General features: G+C 37.6%; 1 protein-coding gene across 1 annotated transcript in view; it reads right to left on the bottom strand.

The window, feature by feature from the left end:
• Window positions 1–18,346, bottom strand: part of MAP2K5 (mitogen-activated protein kinase kinase 5) — a gene marked incomplete at its 3' end in the record, with an annotated part of 66,553 nt that overhangs the window by 43,733 nt on the left and 4,474 nt on the right. Inside the window, exons 2-7 of the mRNA XM_009707913.1 lie at window positions 17,549–17,616; window positions 12,631–12,700; window positions 8,979–9,019; window positions 8,172–8,239; window positions 5,399–5,447; window positions 237–301 (exon numbers count right to left, since the gene is read on the bottom strand). Coding sequence (XP_009706215.1) covers window positions 237–301; window positions 5,399–5,447; window positions 8,172–8,239; window positions 8,979–9,019; window positions 12,631–12,700; window positions 17,549–17,569 — 314 coding nt within the window. The remainder of the gene's footprint in view (window positions 1–236; window positions 302–5,398; window positions 5,448–8,171; window positions 8,240–8,978; window positions 9,020–12,630; window positions 12,701–17,548; window positions 17,617–18,346) is intronic.

Here is an 18,346-nt window from a genome sequence, read left to right as displayed (position 1 = left end):
GTTACCCAGGAGGGATTCAACACTAAGTATTAAAAAGATAATAAAAATGCACCAGCCCTCACGGCATCCAAGAGCAGACACCTTGTAAATATGTGAAGAGAATTCTTAAAAAGTTTATATTAAGGATTTATTTTACAATCTTTTCTGCATAGCAACAATGGCCCACCTACATCTCAATACAAAAGAGTGCTGCTAAATTTTATTTTCAAAAATTTTAAGTGAAATTTAACACTCACTTGTAGACTGTGCCTCCATTGCCATGACCAAGGATGTCTCGATACCGTATGTCTTGTTCATTCATCTCCACAAGAAAGAAAGAAAAACAAAAGAGATGTCATGCTGTGGATGGAAATGTCAAGGAAAAGCAACTCTAGGCCATAAACAACAAGCAGTCTGGGTCATTTCAAGTTCAGCTGCAAGAACGAGAAGATCAATACAACATTTGCTGTCCAATTTATAAAAGACGATACCAAGGGACAAAGTGATGGAAAGTTTAATGACAATTTGTTTGCCTGGGTCATTTCATTAAAGTTTGATAAAAGGTGTCAAAATGGAATGATATAATATAGCTCAAGAGGGTCAGGTCACAGATACTGATAGGAAAAGGGTCTCCAGAACAGCACATAACCAAAGCCAAAGTTGGAGGTGAATGGAAACAATCCAACAGAAAACTGTCATCTTATGTGCAGCTAGAAAAGTCGATGATTTATTCTGGAATCAGCGTAATTGATACTAATTGAGTGACAGTTCTGTCAGTAGGATTGCTCCATAGCACTTAATTTATATACCTTTTAACTAAAGGAAATATTCTGGGAAAAAAAAACAAACCACAAAAGTCTTGAACTGTTATGCAGGAGAAATAATTTTCCTTGAAATACACAACTAATTGCTTGCCTCAATCTTTCCGCTCACTGGGACAACTCTCCATATATGAAGATAGCCTCAGCTACTCAAGCAGAAGCCTGATACAAGCACTGTACATTGCAAATGCTGGAATTTGGGATCTTCCTGATACAGATTTTATAAAAGCTTACTATACATCACCGTGCTGGATGAGCAATTCAGATGTAAAACTACAGTTCAACCTTCTCCTGTACAAATACAGTTATACAGATCTTCCAGCTAAAGCACCTATTCAAAAAAAAAAAATCACTACAGACATTTTTGGAATGCACACGCATACTTGAAATTAAATATTTTAATGACAGTAAATTCTGGGCTGCATGCATTTGCTATTCCAAAAAGATCTTCTCCATTGCCTGATCATTGTAAATAGTAATGTCTGGGCAAATCCCATTTTTAAAATATACTTTTCTTGGAATTCGCTACCAAATCATTAGCTTGTTTCTATTAACTATTTATATTTGATTGAATACCAAGTTAAACATTTCACATGAGCTGGCGTGGCTGCTTAAAGACACTCATTTTTGTGTGTTAAAAGGCAGCAAAAAAACCCTTAATGATATGTCTGGCCTGCTATCACTGATGTGATTAGCGAGCACGTAAGCACATCTGAGTTAGCTTCACATTAGCTATTTCAAGTACCACTAGCACCACGGCGAGAGTCACGCGGAGCTCACCATAAGCTAACTATCTGCATTTATCCAGTGTCCGAAATGGCTTTTAAAATTCAGTGGGGACATGTGCCCTTCAGTCACTGAGCCATGTTTAAGGATCCACTTTCATACGATGTCAGTGAAGATAAGAGGAACTTTGCCCCTGGCTCCAACCGGAACAACTAAGTGATGGTAACAAGCTGAAATGCCCTAAAGAGTCAATACTCAGCATGTCTTACTAATAGAAAATGGAATATTTAATTGATCTAAAATAATATGTTTTAGGGATAGAAATGATGAACTCCAAAATTTGTGTTCTTTCCTTTCAACAGCCTGAGTAAAAAGCACGCTTGTTTCTCACAGGGAATACTTTTCCTCTCTGCATTTCTTCCAGTGAGTTCAAAATCTCTGAGTTCTGAGAAAATTCAAAATAAAGCAGAAGTTGACTCTACATCATTACCTATTTGTAGTTAAACCTGGGCCAGATATCTTATGAGGATATGAAACGGCCCATTCAAGTATCAAGGTTTACGATGAAAATGAAAATTTATTTTATTACTGAAAGCTATCTTATTGCATCAATCAGAAAATGCAAATAAAGAGGAGAAGAAAAGACACCTCATAAGGAACAATAATTCATTAACGGGTTTTAAAATATGTGAAGAAACTATACGGGATCCCTTGCTTTAAACATAATTTCTCTCAGACTGCAGTACTCACTAATTTAAAGCACATACTGTGTTGAAGGAGCTCTGCTCTTCTAAGCTGGAGGACTTTAATTCTCCAGTCTTTGAGGTTACAACAAACATCTCTCTCCTACATTCACAGCAATGTTCATACAAACAGAACTCTTAAGAGAAATCAAATGAATCCACAAAGCTATGAACATACTTCTATCTTTGTTTCTTGGGGGCGGGGAGGGGAAAGAAGAATTTTTTGTAGTTACACAAGTTATAAGCCACAAATTGAGCAGAACCAGAGACAAAGCGTATTCTCTTTTCTCCTGCTTTTTGCTAACTGGTAAAAGGGGAGTATTTTCTTTACACTATTCCCCAAAAGCCAGCGATAGGAGCAGCTCCATCCTGATGCCGCACCGCTCGCGCCCGCTGCCAGCCCAGGACCGCTTCTTGTCTCTACGCACAAAGGAGCAATCAGAAACCCAGGGTGAAATAGGAAGACTGGGGTGGAGCAAGGATCTGCCAGCAACAGACAGAGAGATAAAGTGTGATTTACTGGCTCAAATAAAGATGCCAAAAACATGTGGTGATTTATTTATTTTACTGGGAAAACTGGATTCTCAATCATAAAACGATAACATAATAACAATGAACTCAACAGTATGGACTGGAATATTAAACCTGCAAACCCAAGTTTGATTGGATGCCAATATTAACAGAATTAATGAAAAAGCAAAACAGGCTTCAATTACGGATCAGCAAACAAAACATCCCTTGCTTATACCTGCTGGTTTTGAAAGAAATCAGTGTCTATCTCTTGTAAATCATTAAAACCAAAATGCTCAATTAATCCTTATTTTATATGTAGAGGCCTGACAGAGGCAAAGTCCTATAGCCATACCTTTGCTTTACGAATCAAAGCAATAACGGTTTCAGAAAGCAGTCACACTCTATGAGCAGACAATTGAAGAGATTTAGTAAATCCCACTTTATAGAGCAGAGACTAATCGGAAAACACAAGCCAGTCAAATGTTTCTTATGAACTGTTGACACTATATCAATGCTGAATCAATTGGTGGCATTTACTCTGAGTGACAGAAAAGAAATAAATATTTATATCACATCACCTATATCAATGAACCTAGGCAGAAAGCTATTTCTAACCTGTCAATATTTGATTATCTTGAAGAATCATGTCCCCTTCTTTTAATGATTAATATGAATTCCTTATTAAACCTAAATGGAAACTACCAGAGGAATATCATTATGAACGCCTGAAAGCATAAACTGCCAAAAAATAATAAAAAATAATAACCCAACCCATATTTAAGTAATGGTAAGTGTGACTTAATCCCCCCAAATGAGGAAAAAGTTAAAGTTACAACTAGAAACCTATCTCCAGTTACAGATCCGTGTATTTTGCAGAACACAGTGCACCATAACATAAAGAATTTTCTCTCGACAGAAAGCAGTGTCACTCTTACCACAGCAGGGTGACTAATAGGCAGTATTCAAACTTATTTTTTATTTTCCTTTTTTTTTAATGGGTTTAAATAACATTTTCTAATATCATAATAAGAGGTTTGGCTCCTTCACATCTTTCTAAAATTCTACTACACAGAAAAGACATCTGTAAATCTATGGCAGGGCACACAAAACGCTAATTTCTATTGCTTAGAACAAATAAAATACCAAATTCAGCTTACGGACTCAATCACAAAAAGATGGCTTTTACTCATGTTCAGTAAGTCTATTTAAAAAAAAATAAAAATAGTACTATTGGAGTAATTATCAACTTGGTTTTAAAAGTTCAGAAGCATGCTGCTGGTACTTACATAATTTTAAGTTATCCAGAGAAATGTATTGTTTAGTTTTAATTTTGAAACATTAACAAATCTACCTGGTAGGAATCCGTGAATATTAAACTAAGTCTGCACGTAAGGAATGCTGACAAGCTTAAAAATACATTTCTAAGCTGTATTCAAAGGATTCAGTGCCAAATAGGCAAGGCTGCAATACCGGGCTGTTCGACTCACATTTTAGAGGGGCACTCTCATCTATTAGACCACAATGTTACAGGTGATACTGAAGGACAAGCATGAAGACCAGCCTTTATCTTCTTGACACGCTCAACTACAACTACTTGATTCATGAAATGCCAATGAGGCTTGGAGAGGTCATTGTGTGAAGGCACTGAATACGCATCTGAGATAATTAAGATTTCAGCCTTCGAAACATGGAGGGGAAGTGAACAGCAGTTAAGAAAATCAATAAGAGTCTTTTATTTGCAGTGACACAGATGTCTCAGTCAATAGAGCCTAATAGGCAAGCTTGATCGCAATGGACAGGTGCCTGCCTCCAAGGCTATCAAAGGGCTTTCACTATGACAAACATTAAAACATATTTATGTTGCTGCTGAAGAATCTGGGGTTCTTTTAAGGTAGTTTAATTTAACGGTGTATATTTAACATCATTACACTACTGCAAGCCTGCCCATACATTCACTCAGAATGGGTAAGAAATGATTGTTCTGTTTGGCCAGGACATCCACTTGTCCATCAATTGTTACATTAAACTTTTCGCTTCTGGGTGCCAGAATCTGAATGCCTGGAACAGGAAGAAAAAGTAACAAGACAGCTTTCTACAACTTTGGGGGTTTTTTTCATTTGGGGTTTTTTTTTGTTTGTTTGTTTGGGGTTTTTTTAATATTTTTTTAAGAATCTGCAACATAAGGTGATTTCAAATAGTACAGAGCAGTTCCTTGCAAGAACCTGCTAAATATTTAAGTATCTACAGCCCTAAAGAACACGAAGGTCATTCTAACTGAGCAGTTGACTTAGTTATTCAAAATTGATTAACTTTCTTCCCTGAAATTGTGGCAGCAGTGCAACATGTGTGAGGTACTTCAATCTATTTGGAGCTAAATCTGATTAGCACATTTTGAGAAATGGGAAGCAAATTGCTATGCCAATCAAAGTAAACCAGGACACATAACTCATTCATATCATGAAGGTTTTCATGGTCCCTCCAGTTCTGTATTAAAAGAACACATTACAACTAAATGAGCAGTAAGCATCTCTCCACCTATTTGTGGTATGCCAATCACTGCAGTATTAGGCAGTAACGAGACACGCATGTAGCCAAGACTCAATTCAGTGCACCTACCTGGCCATTTGCAAGTATTTTCTTCAGCTCTGCAGAAGACTTTTTTAAGCTGAAAAAAATAAGAGGCAATTATTTTTAATGACTACACCATTTCACTCTACAAAATGAAGTGAAACCATAAGGAACAACAAGCCATCAGGTTAAGTTCATGGTTACATATTCTAATAGATTTAACTTCAGCAATACTGACTGATGTTCAGTAGAGCCACTCCTGAAACTGCAGACAGCAGAAACAGAGAAGCAATGAACGCTTAAGAAAATAAATGTTTTTTTCTCCTTTACAAACTAGCTTTTTTAGATACCTGACTATACTACCCTTTGAGATACAACTCCGTGTTTGTCAGTTCAAAGAACAACAAAGAAAAAAGATACCCTCACACACCAGGTGTTCAACAAAACAACAGGACAATAAGGTTCACATCTAGTTTTACAGGTGCCTTATCTTGTTTTAAAACCCTTTAAGGCATTATCCCTCAATAATTTCTATAAACCTGCAGCAGAAGGGCATGCCGCCGATGATGCCTCACTACCTCAACTGACTGCAGACTGGAGCATGGTGAGCAGGTGAGTACAACTCCTGATTTAGGCATCTAAGGGACCTGCCTAAAATTGACGGGAGGTGAGTCCAGGCTGCCATGTGCATCCATTCCAGGACAACTTGCTGCTGCAGTCCCTGCGCTCTTTCAGGAAAAACTACTCCTGCGTCAGTAGTCTCGTATTAGGCAAAATGACACGTATTATTTTTTTCTAGTAAGAGAACTTTAACAAACCACAACTATCAGCTTGGTGCATTTTGTGTGTAAAACTATTAATGGCTTCAAACTACTTCCACCCACTCGCAAAATACCGCTTCACCTCCTTTCCTGACAAACTCTCTTCCTTGTACGTTCAACACAACAAACTGCCTGGGTAGCAATATGTCTGCAAAACTTAATCTCAAAGAGACATTCTGCTCTTATTACTGAAGTTAAAAAAAAAAAAAGTACAAAATAATATATTCTTGAAAGGCATGTGTATGTGTCTTGATCACAGATCATTATTAACAGGAACAGTGAAAACACAGATTTCATATTTGGCGGCTTTGTTCTTTAATAGGCCTCTTGTTCCCACGACTACTTTAAAGAAAAATTAAGTTTTCCAAGGAAACATAAGTTGATCTTGTCATCTTTCATGACTAACAATTTGTGAACATGAAACAAAGAGAGACTTTCAATTACTTCAAAAACAAAACTCGTAGTGCAGAAGGTTTCGGAAAAGGAATGGCAATTAACCACCAAATAAGGTGACAAGAATCTTCTAGAAGCCTCATTTTCAATGCACTTTAAGAACAAGCTCAAAGCACAGGAAGTACTGAAAGCCAAAGCACAACAGCGACAGAACGCAGCTTTATTTAGTTCAGCGGTATGACAGATTGGGAGGAGGACTGCAGGTCATAAAGACATTCAGATTTATTTTCTTTAAAGGGTCTTGGGTAGGATCTTCACCATTGCAATACACAGCAAATCCTCCCCAAGGGATGGGGGCAAACTTTGCCAGAGGAGACTGACACAAGGTACTGGCATTCATTTTTTATCCCTACCGTTAGCAAAGCCACTAAAGGGAACATCAGGACTGGTTTTAGCAGTACCTGAATGGGGACTACCTGCTACAGCACAACTCCAGCACTGCTGCCAACCATGTGGGGTGGCATCCTCCTTGTCAACGGGCAACCACGTCACATCGCTCCCACCACGCAGAGACTGGGTGTGTGGGGCAGTCCCACCACTGCAGCACTTCGCGGTGTCTGCCAGAACGGGTACCGACACTTCACCGATTGAACATGCTTAATGCAGGATGACTGTGCCTTTGATCATGTTCATCTCTGTCACTTTTTTTTTTTTTGAAAATGCTCTCAGAGAGAAAAGGGAGCAGCATGCTGATGCAAGATAAATGTAATATTATATGCTTATTAGAATAACAGAATAATTTAGGTTGAAAGGGACCTCCAGAGATTTCTATTCCCATGTTTCAAATGTGTTCTTATATGAAGAAGACGGAGCCAGACTTTTCTTACTTCCTTTTAAGAATCCATTTTTTGTGGGTTTTTTGTTTATTTGTTTTAACATCAGTATTGAGTATAATGACTTCCTGCAACAGTTCATGTAATAAAAGGGACTTTATGCTCCAGTATTTAAAAACAGATCTCTAAGAGAAAAGAGTTCTCCTGCATTTTAAGATCTTAATACAAGTTTTGAAATTAGGACTGGAATCTAAAAAAGAAAGTAAGAGAGATGGACTTCAAAACTTCATGGAAACTGTATGAAACAGGGCACCGAAGCTGTTCAGCTTTTTAAAAAGTCTTACACAATAATATACCTACTGAATTGGGTATCAAATTTTAAAATCAAAGAATCCTGAATAAGACAAGCAATGAGGACCTGAACATACAAACCTTGCTATAGACAGTGATTATTAGATCAACTAAAACAAATTAGCTCACCCACAAACAGTATTTCAATGCTTTATAAAGGACAAAGCCATCTGAAATACCCAGCAAAGACTTCTTTCTTTCAACAGAAAATACTTCTCCTGAAGAACCAGCAGTACAAGTCTAACAAGATCCATGAATCAAGGCGATTTCGTCTTCCCCACTTTACTCCTGCGTGCCCAGTAGTCATATTGAAAAAGTTATTCAACATCAAGCTTATCGTTGGTAACTACCACACACAAGGTTCCATTTTGTTTTAATAAAAGAAAAGAAAACAAAATATATGCTCCCGTTCTTGACTCTTACCTATTGCTTGGGAGGGAATCCGAGACTGCCGAACTGCTATTATTAGCAGAACCTGCTCGTGTATTTACCTGCAGGCAGGGAAAGGATCTTTATCAGTCGTTTGTGTTCAGAGGACACTATTCTAATTAACCTGTAATTTGCCATGAATTTCTCATTTCACTATGAAGGTTAATTAGCTTGTTGCTAGGCATGCCGATGGTTGAGGTCTCGCCTGTATGTAGGTTAGCAGGCTATATAATTCACGGACTACATTATGCTATCTTTATATCTTAAACGCTTAGTTACATAATACAGAAAAAGAGATGGTATGTCCACCATTTATTCTCATTTTAAAAATTAAACTATCATTTCATATATATGTGGTCTTCTGCATTTCAAAACGAGTATGATTACAGAAACAATAAGCATACCTGAATGAATCAAACAACCTAAAAGAATTTCATTGTAGTGCGTTCCACACTTCGATAAATTACTGAAATCAAATTAATATGGTGAGTTTTTTTTAAACTCTTTGAAGTAGCGGCAGACATTAGTTGATAAACTGAATATTAAAATTTAGGAACCTTATTAACATAGGTTAGAAACAAAAAGAAAAGCAATTCCATTTTTAATAAAACTGTATATATAGATATCACAGCCAACACCCAGCAGATGAATTCTTCTCCCACCCTCACCCTAAAAAAAAAATAAAAAAAAAATCTGCTTGTCAGAGCTCAAGAAAGTGCAGTTTTATTTGACATTTCAATAAGTGGAACACAGCATTACAAATCCATCTAACTTTACTGAAACAATTATTGAAATTCGTACCTTCAGGCCATGTATGTTCCGTTTCCCAGGAGGCTTGCAGGCTGAAACAGTAATTGACTAAATTGTAGAACACATCAGGGCCATTTACAAATTTGCTCAAAATGAATCTTTTAAAAAGAAATGAGGGTGACACCAAAATTAGCAGAGAGAAATGATTGAAAAGTGCCTCAAAAGACCCAGAGTGGGAATTATGAACCAGGATTTTTAACTTGCAGGAGTGAGCATTTATAAATGCTAAGAGCTTTCTGACACCATGTAATATAAATTCTAATTTCTGCTTAAAACACATCAAAAAAATCAAGAGAACTGTTGGCTTAAATTATCAGATTCTTTTTGTAATTCAAATTAAAATCTTATGTCACTATATTTTCACATGCTGTACTTTTTCTGGCATTTAACAGAAACATTTGCCAGATGTATTTAAATAGAATCAGCTGCCACACATCACATTGTCAAATGCAGACAGTTTGGTTTAAATGTGGAAAAAACATGTCAGGGACAACAGCAGTGAGTCTCAAGAAACCCAATACTGGATAAATGCAATAGAAAATGCCACATTTTGGACAGAGATGTACAAATGTGGCATCTTATTATGATGTCTAGGTTTACAGAGGGACATGCTGCTTGAGAAGAAAACATTTTCCTGAAGTCTCTCGAACTATATATCGCCCTGTTCTGCCGTTCGGTGGATGTGCTTTTGTCAAATGTTAAAACCACAAAGGCTTCTAGCTACATGTTACAGACAGTTCCCATTTTAAAACTACAGTGCCCTACAAATTGTATGTTAAAGGGCTTGTCACTTTTGATTGATTGTCTGAGGAGGGATGAATTTGATTTTTCTCTTTCTCTGATGCACATGCATTTCACTTCAATTTTTGACAGCAGGAAACAGAACTATTTATTAGTCAGAAGGACACAGATGATAGTTATTAAACACATCAGTTAGGGCTAGGCCATGTGCCTTTAAATGGCATTAGAAATTACCATGTGCATCTTAAAGAAGAAAAATATTATGACACTGTGGGCATTAAAAAAAAAATAACCAGAACAATAAACTACTCTAAAATATATATAAGCATATTGTATTTTGTCCAATAGATTAAAATCAACATTTTGAATGAGATATTAAAAGAATATATTTTTTTATTATGCATGTTTGAATGGTATATTCACCTGCATTCCACAGATAGGATATATATAACATAGACAAGATATTAATATATATTCATGTTTGTGTGTATGCACTCACACTCTTGTCTATGTATATGCATACACAGAGTTTATTTTCAGTATAAAAAAAAAAGAACTCTGGCTCTTCCTACCCAGACAGCAACAATGAATTTATTTTTTTTTTAATAGACAAAAATACCAATCTTTCCCCTTAAAGCATTTTAAATTATCAAATGAATACAGCACAGCCAAGGTAACACAGGATGGCACACGGACATTTACTACTGGCAGGTTTTACGGAAAACATGAGTTTTCAGAAGCTGACTGGAGACAGCAACTGGGAGGCTTCCTCAGAAGAGAGGCAGAAAGGGAAAAAAAGACCCAAAGGAAGACTGGGCTTGCAAAGAAAGTTCTTAAAAAGGGAGAACCTTAAATTACAGGCAGAAAAGCTGCACGTTACTGATGGGACTTCGAACTGCAGTATGTAGAGAGATGTGGCCAAAAGGGCATGAAAGGAAAGTGCTTGCACTAAGAAAATTTGGGATGTTCATTACAGAGGCAGGACAAGACAACAGAAAAGAAAAAAAAAAATATATGCAGAAAAGCACATTTTGTTCGATACTGCAGAAGAGCAGCAGCAGAACTTAGAGGTGATCTGGGTACGAAGGAAGCACAGGGTAGCTTTAAAGCTGTAACCTAGAAAGAATAGATGTTTTCAGAAGACGATTTGGAAAAATGAAACAGCAACTCAGCTCTGAAGCAATTTAGAGGAAATACCAGCAGATATGTGTGTAGTTGAGCCAATGGTGAAATGTGCACATAACACATGGGGAAAGTAGCCTCAGCAGCATGGAGATGAATACTGAATGTGTACAGTCAAAGAAGATTATCCTTGGATGGAAAGCAAATAGAAAAAGGAGAGAGGAGTAGGAGTAGGAATCTACTTGGCTGGTTCTTCAGGAATGACCCAAGAGGAGAAACTAAAAGAAGGTTAAGCCTGATTTGTAATCTCACAACGTCCCTTTAAACACTCAAGCATGCCAGCTACCCAGCACTTCCCGGCACAACCTCCTCGAAGCGTTTGCTTAAGGGGAAGTATACCCAATTGCCTTGTACTTCCAAGAAGAGTTCCCCACCAACTAGGACCATCTACTATATCAGTTTCTCCAAGCCACACGAGAGCCTAGCATTTTATTTCTTGCAAGTGGTGGTCAGCGGTTATAGACAGAGTGTGTGTCAGTAATTAAATGGCTTCCTACAGAACGAGGTTCAGGAGAAAGGCGGAGACCCTCGCATCTCAGCCTGGGAAGAGGCAGAAGATAGCTTCCCTCTTCATAGCTGTTCTTACACTTGTCTCACGAGACCACATCTCAACTGCTGATTGCTCTGGAGTCCTGCAGCTCAAATATCCAGGAGTCTCCCCTCTCAATCAGATCCTGCTAGGCCGAGTCATAAAAAAAAAATAATCTCCGTATTCCCCTTGAATTTAAGTGTCTTTTCCATAGGAGCGTACTAAACTACCAGGACACCCAGCCTCCTTTTGAGACCTTATTAGCATGTGTTTGAGAAGGCTGTTGGTTAATTGCCCAATTCAAACTTCAGAGAGTTGTAAGTAATGGAAGTCTAGAATGTTTAATTGGGAAACTCATAGTATGATTATTTGTATAATATCAGTTAAGTGAGAAGAGCTTAATTTTTAATTATTTCAATTAATTTATTGCTGGAAGATTTACTTGGAGAATTTAAACCTTATCTGTTTCATCAATTAAGAATCAGAGATTCAAAGACTGGATACTGAGAGCATCTGAATGAATCAGCGGAATTATGTAATGTATTAAGTCTTTTTTTTAACCATTATGTGAGTTCAGAGAGAGCAGTGCATTCCCAAAAACCTAACTAGCTGCCTACGGATTTTTGTTCAGGATGTAGATGACCTATTTTTTAATTGCCTCAGCCCACATAATTGATTACATCTTTCCCTGTTCAGGAGAACTATTAAAGTACTAGTGATCATTTTGATACCACAAAGTGCCCAAACCTCAAATAAAATATGTCACGCATAGAGCTTCTGTGACAGACATGTTCCCATTTTCAGAATGAAAGACGACGGTCACATTCCCCAAATCTGTTAGACTGATTAATGATATTAAAAGATCTTAACAAAACCCAATTTTCCTAAGTATCCAAAACGTGATTCATCTGCTTTGGTTTGAATACATGCAGAACCATCACCAATGAGTTTTTTAAACGTACATAAATATGTACTATGCAAACTGAATCTTGTTAGTCTAATTTACTCCACTAAATCAGCTATTTCATATGCAATAAATGTAGTTTTCACTACGCTCCCAATAACGAATTCTTCTATCCAAATTAAGAGGTAAACATCACGTTACGTGCATTTAAACCTCCCAAAAACATAACTGTTGATGAAATAGTTTATTGATAACATCGTTGTTGATCAGAATTTGTTAAGCATTACCTCTTGGATATATCTGTAGAGGCTCTATTAACTGTCCATTTACTTGCTGTTCCATTACAGTGGAGTAATACTGCAAAGAGATTAAAGAAAGAGATTACTCAGTAATGTACGAATAGTAGTAAGAGCACTTACGGACTGTTTAATTCAATGTTTTTTTGGTTTTGTTTTTTAAATTGCCATAGTACAGACCAGCATTTAGAATGCTTTACCATTTGCCGTGTTCACACAAGAAAGTGGCACAGGAGGAACACAACCAAGGGGCTGCGATACCCAGCACGGTTCTGACTCCAGCCCAGGGATCTGTTCTTGGCCCAACTATGCAAGTTCCAGGCCCACCTGAAACCTGGGAATGCTTCAGAGGAGTGAGCAAATGAAACGCTGACAGCAAACAGCAGCTGCCACACCTGGAGAAGCCAGGAAAACCAGTCAAATGTGCAAACAAAGAAATGCTGTCAATATAGTAAAAAAAATGTGCAATTAGGAAAACTCCAAGGGAGAAAATAATCTGGAAACTATCAAGAATTTGCAGTGATGAAGCACGGTCAGGGCAGCCAGGGCCACACCCCACGTAAGCGGAGGTGTCGTGCGTTCCCTTAGCGTACAAATTTAACGCACGGTAGGGTACGCAAAACAGTGTTACTAGAAAGCAACTGCAGACTTACGGAGTCCTTGGACTCCCCAGAAACTGCTAGCAGTGATCTGGGGGGGGGGAAGTTTATCGATAAAGAAAGGCTAAGAATGGACAAAAACAGATGCAAAAGTATCTGAGAACACCAAGATCCAAGAAGACAGAAAATTCGCAATGTAGTATGAGGAAGCCTGAGAAGTGGCACAAGGATGAAGAACGGCATTAAATGAAGAAATAAACATTTCAATTAAATACAGTGAAATCTTTATTAGCCTTTTTTAATTGACCCTCACTCCTAAAAAGACATGAACATTCACCAGCCACAACATTTTACGACCAGACAATCCCAGGGCAGGAGACAGACCTTGCTACGATATTACTGTCTATAACCTGACACATCTCTCATCACAATGTGTTAAATATTGGAAGCACATCACAAAGCATGCTTCTTTTGTGATCGCCAAACGTCTTTGAAGCAAACATGCTGGCTGTGGGCCAGATCTTCATGGCATAAATCAGTGTGGCTCCACTGACTTTCATGCTAATTCTCACCAGCCGAGTGTGGTCTAAGACTTCATCATGTCACTGTTACCAGCGTTTTGTGATACTATTACTCAAACTGGCAAGAATGGATGTCAACAAGGAAAAAAATTCGAAGTCTCTATGGAATCAAACACATGTATTTCACTCACACCAATGGCTTTCCATAACACAAGCATTTTTACTTACGCAACTTAAAAAAGACAAAAGTTTATTAACGACCTAATGTTACAAAACATTTTTTTTCCCCTCTTAGAACGGTATTTAATATGTGAACTATAGTAAGCAAATGTTAGATGGACAAAGTCAATTTATATGCAGAAGTTTCTCAGTGCTTCCGTTTTTCACATCCATGTCAACAAACAGGAAGAAATCTCCTTTTTGTTAAAATACTGTTATGAATAAAATTGCTGAGGGTTTAAGGATTCGCCCAGCCCCACCTCCTGCATGTACATCAAGTACGATGCCTGCTGCTAAAAGTATTTCCCTCATTAAAATCTCACCGCAAGATTTTTGAGCGGGGCATCTCATTCATATTAGCGCACAGACATATAAATCCAAATCTTAAATAACCGCGTGACACATGCTTTCGTTGTGCTTCTACAGAGCAAAGCTATTCATTACAAAAGTCCACTCTTTTGCAATGATCAAGAGGTTTTTCGGGAGTCAGGACTACCTTGTAGACTTATTCTGCATCAGGGCGGGTCATGAATAACATGCCAAATCCATCCCCACGTCCTCATATCCTCTCATAAAAATGTGTCACCGGTACCTAATAGTTGTGGAGCTGTGAAAGAAGCTCCTGCTCCACTGGGGGCCAAAACTGCTTAAGAAAAACAAACTTTTTATTTACCATTTTAGTAGTGGCATTCTATGACCTGAAGACATACTATGACCTGAAGACATACATATGCACAGTATAAACATATATGACATACTCTCTAGAGTACTAAACTAAAATAAATGTATATGAGACTGTTTCCTACCAAAAAAAAAGGAAGACAAAAAAAAAAAAGAGGGAGAAAGAGAGAAAAAACCACGACCCTCTCCATTACTCAAACACTGATGACAAGTAAATGAAATATCAATCATGTAAGCTGTCAACCTTTTGGGACAGCAATAACTGTTAACAAGTAGTCTGGAAAAATTGTCTGAAAATGACTTGTCCTCCACACATGAGCATTTGAGGTTTCCATGGAAAATTAAGATGCCAGTGGCTATTTGGAACATTGTTCAGGTATTCTTTTTAATGGAAACTTTGCCAGTTATTGATCCAGAGCATGTACCCCTTGCTTTCAGAAAGCTGCAAGCAACTTTCCAATCAGTGGCTGTCAAAAAAATTACTGCCTTTTTATACTGATACAAGACAACAGCTAAAGTGCAACTCCACTGCTACTCAATGTGTGTCTTTAATTAACCGCAATGTGCAACAGAAAAATAATTTTATTTAACATTCCACAGTATTTGCATAGGCATAATACAAAGTACTTCTGCATACTCTAAAATAATTCCAGAACTGCCTGAAATCACTTACTGTCAACTTCAGAAACCAAAGAACCTGAAAACAAGAGGTCGTGCATGATTCAAAACATCTTCCCAATTACAGTGTCACACCTGCATGGAAGAGATCTGTATTCTCAGGGAACTATTTTATTGCTCTTAAACTGAAAGAAAACCCTTCACTTTCATTTTGGAGAATACTAGCAGAACTGGAGGCAAACTGCACCATGTCAAAATTCCTAGAAATATTTTAGCAGCTGCTTATTCCTCCAAATATTTGTTGCAGGCCTCAAAATACTCAAAAATAAGTATTTTTCTTCCCCCGTATATTCTTCAAGATTACAGTAGATTCGTTCCTTTTCTTGTAGGCTAAGAACATCTGTTTTCTTATAAACATATCCCTGAATGACACCTATAGGATGTTAGAAAGTTAAACCATCAATGCAACACTCAAATAGAAAACTAGTTTAAAACTGAAGGGAAAATTTTCAGAGAAGAAAAGCTGCCGAAGCGGAAAGAAGTCATTTACAAACATCCCATAATTTTTGAGGGAAAGCGGAGAGTTGAGCAATCATAACTCTAATGTACTGAAACTTTAACAGTAAGCTTGGAAGCATAGCAAAAAGATGACCTTACAAAGGCATGATTAATCTTAAGACTGTGCCAGGAAAAATCAAGTTTCCCAGTTTAACGGCAAAAATGGCAGACACTGGCGGGGGGGGGAAGTCGACGAACACAAGGAATTCCAGTGGGGAAGCATCACCAGTGATATAGTGGTATGAAACAAAACAAAAACCTCAAACAAGCACAAAACCTTCTTGACTGCAGCAAGATTTTTCTTCCTTTCTTTCACACAACTGTCTTACAGTCTTTCACGTTAGACTTGTAATACAATGGTTTCATCTCCTCTGGAAAGAAAACTGCATGAGAGGAGCTTATTTAATAAATCCCTTGAGTTTCACAGAGATCAATCACCAGCATCTGGAACCTGCACTTCTTTCACCCCAGGATTAAGTCACAGGCAATGACTAAAGCCTCTTCGAAGTAGGGTCTGCTAACAGACTTCCAGTCAACGAATGTCCGCTCCGGTCTTCACAAGGCTCAAACAGTACAATCTCTGCAGATACCAAAAGGATCAGAATTCACTGAGAAAGCTTTCCTGGAGCCTAGAAAACACAAGCCCCCTTCATAGGAAATGTCGATCATTTCATGTACTTACGTGCTGAGTTCACAACAACAAAACCACATTGTTTCGCCAAGGACTAGAGAGCTCTGCCCCAGAGGGATCCATTAAGCAGAGCCTCAGGCAAGACGTAGGTGATCCAAGCATGTCCCTGCTCTGCTTCCTCTACAACGCAGAACGGACGAGGAGGACTAAACTGAACCAAGTCATTACGTCCCACCTACGAATGGAACTAAACAGGGCTTGTTTCTGGTATGTTCCAAGTTAAGACCACTAATATAGCGAGAGCTGCACTTTATAAGGAACTGACAGTTCATCTGGCTTAGAGAGAAAATACCCATTCGTTATTTTCTTGCTTATCAATTTCACTTGAAAGGATATGTTAAATGATTTTTTTCCACTTAGATCTGCAACATGAAAGATACATTGAAGCTATATTCACATTATTTTGTTCCAATAAGTAACTGCATACTTTTACTTCTGTAGACAGATTGTATATTTATAGGTACCCACACAGAGGTTTTACATGCATCTATGTATATAAAGGCACGCACAGGCATACATATATCTCATTATTAAAAAAAAGAAAATACGTCTTTAAATCCTCTATGAATATTGAGCCTGCAGCTACAATGAAACTCTTCCGTTAAGAGGGGTGAAACAGTCTCCAGATGAAAGTAGATTTTGAAAAATTTTTAGAGCCCAGGGGTTCATTTTTAATGAGCCGTTACTTTAAGTACTGCATAAAAAATATAAGAAATTGATAGTCCATTTAGCCTGCACTATACCTAATGCAAAAGTCATTAAGATGCATTATTCTTAATGTTTATGATATGATCAGTAAGTGTACAAGTCTTTTTTTTTTTTTTTTAAAAAGTCAAGCATGTCCATATATCTCATGTGATATGGTTTTTAAACACCTACACTTAATACAATACTCTTAACTTAATACAGGAATATTGTACTGTGAACACTGCAGCTTATGTTAACACTCTGATACAAGCAAAAATACATAAACAGAAACGGATAAACATGGGAAATATCAGCATTTGTTATACTATACCTACATAGGATAGCATGGCTTTCATCTCTTCATCACTTCTAACAGTAATCCGATCACCATCCTCATCTTCATCTAACAAAGAAATGTATTACACTCATGAACAATGGAAGAAGGATATTTACAATTTTAGTATGCAAGGTTTTTATCTGGATTTTTAGAAGCAAATGAAAATACAAAGAATGTATAAGCCAACTACACAGGTAACCAGGTACTCCAAAATAATAACGTACAATGACTCCAAACATTAATTAACAGAGACTACAATTATATCTAAAAAGGAGGCATGAACAAAGTACTCAGAACTTTGCTCTCAACAATTCTTTTACTGCCAGAATGTCTCCAGAAGCCGAGCGCCTTACACGTGCTATAATATCCCTTGCTGAAACCCATCAAGGTATTCTCTTGACACAGTAAACAACGTTTCTGAGTGTGCTTTGATCCTCCCAGATGGAGTTAAGTTTTGGTAGTTTCTTTCATCAGAATTACTAGAAATTGAAAAAAAAAAAAAAAAATTAAATTGTTTTCCTCCCACTTAAACCTTCTGGTCATACTGTCAACCCCACCTCAACTCACTTGCCCCGTGTCATCCCTCTTTGCTCCCATCCCTGTTGCAAGCACATGGGCATCTCTGCTTCTTTGTGACAGAGCAAGGCTGACTTATACATGGTAACTTGTAAGTGGACACAAATCCGCAATGTTTATATAGAGAAATTTAAATGAAGTTTGTGAACAAGCAAAACGAGTCTGTGTCTTTGTTCATAGCACAACTGTGGGTGAAGAGGAGGCAGGTGCTGTAAGAGGA

The sequence above is a fragment of the Cariama cristata genome, unplaced genomic scaffold, assembly GCF_000690535.1.
Source record: "Cariama cristata isolate BGI_N322 unplaced genomic scaffold, ASM69053v1 scaffold12779, whole genome shotgun sequence".
Classification (NCBI taxonomy): domain Eukaryota; kingdom Metazoa; phylum Chordata; class Aves; order Cariamiformes; family Cariamidae; genus Cariama; species Cariama cristata.
This window is presented reverse-complemented; position numbering and strand designations above follow the sequence as displayed.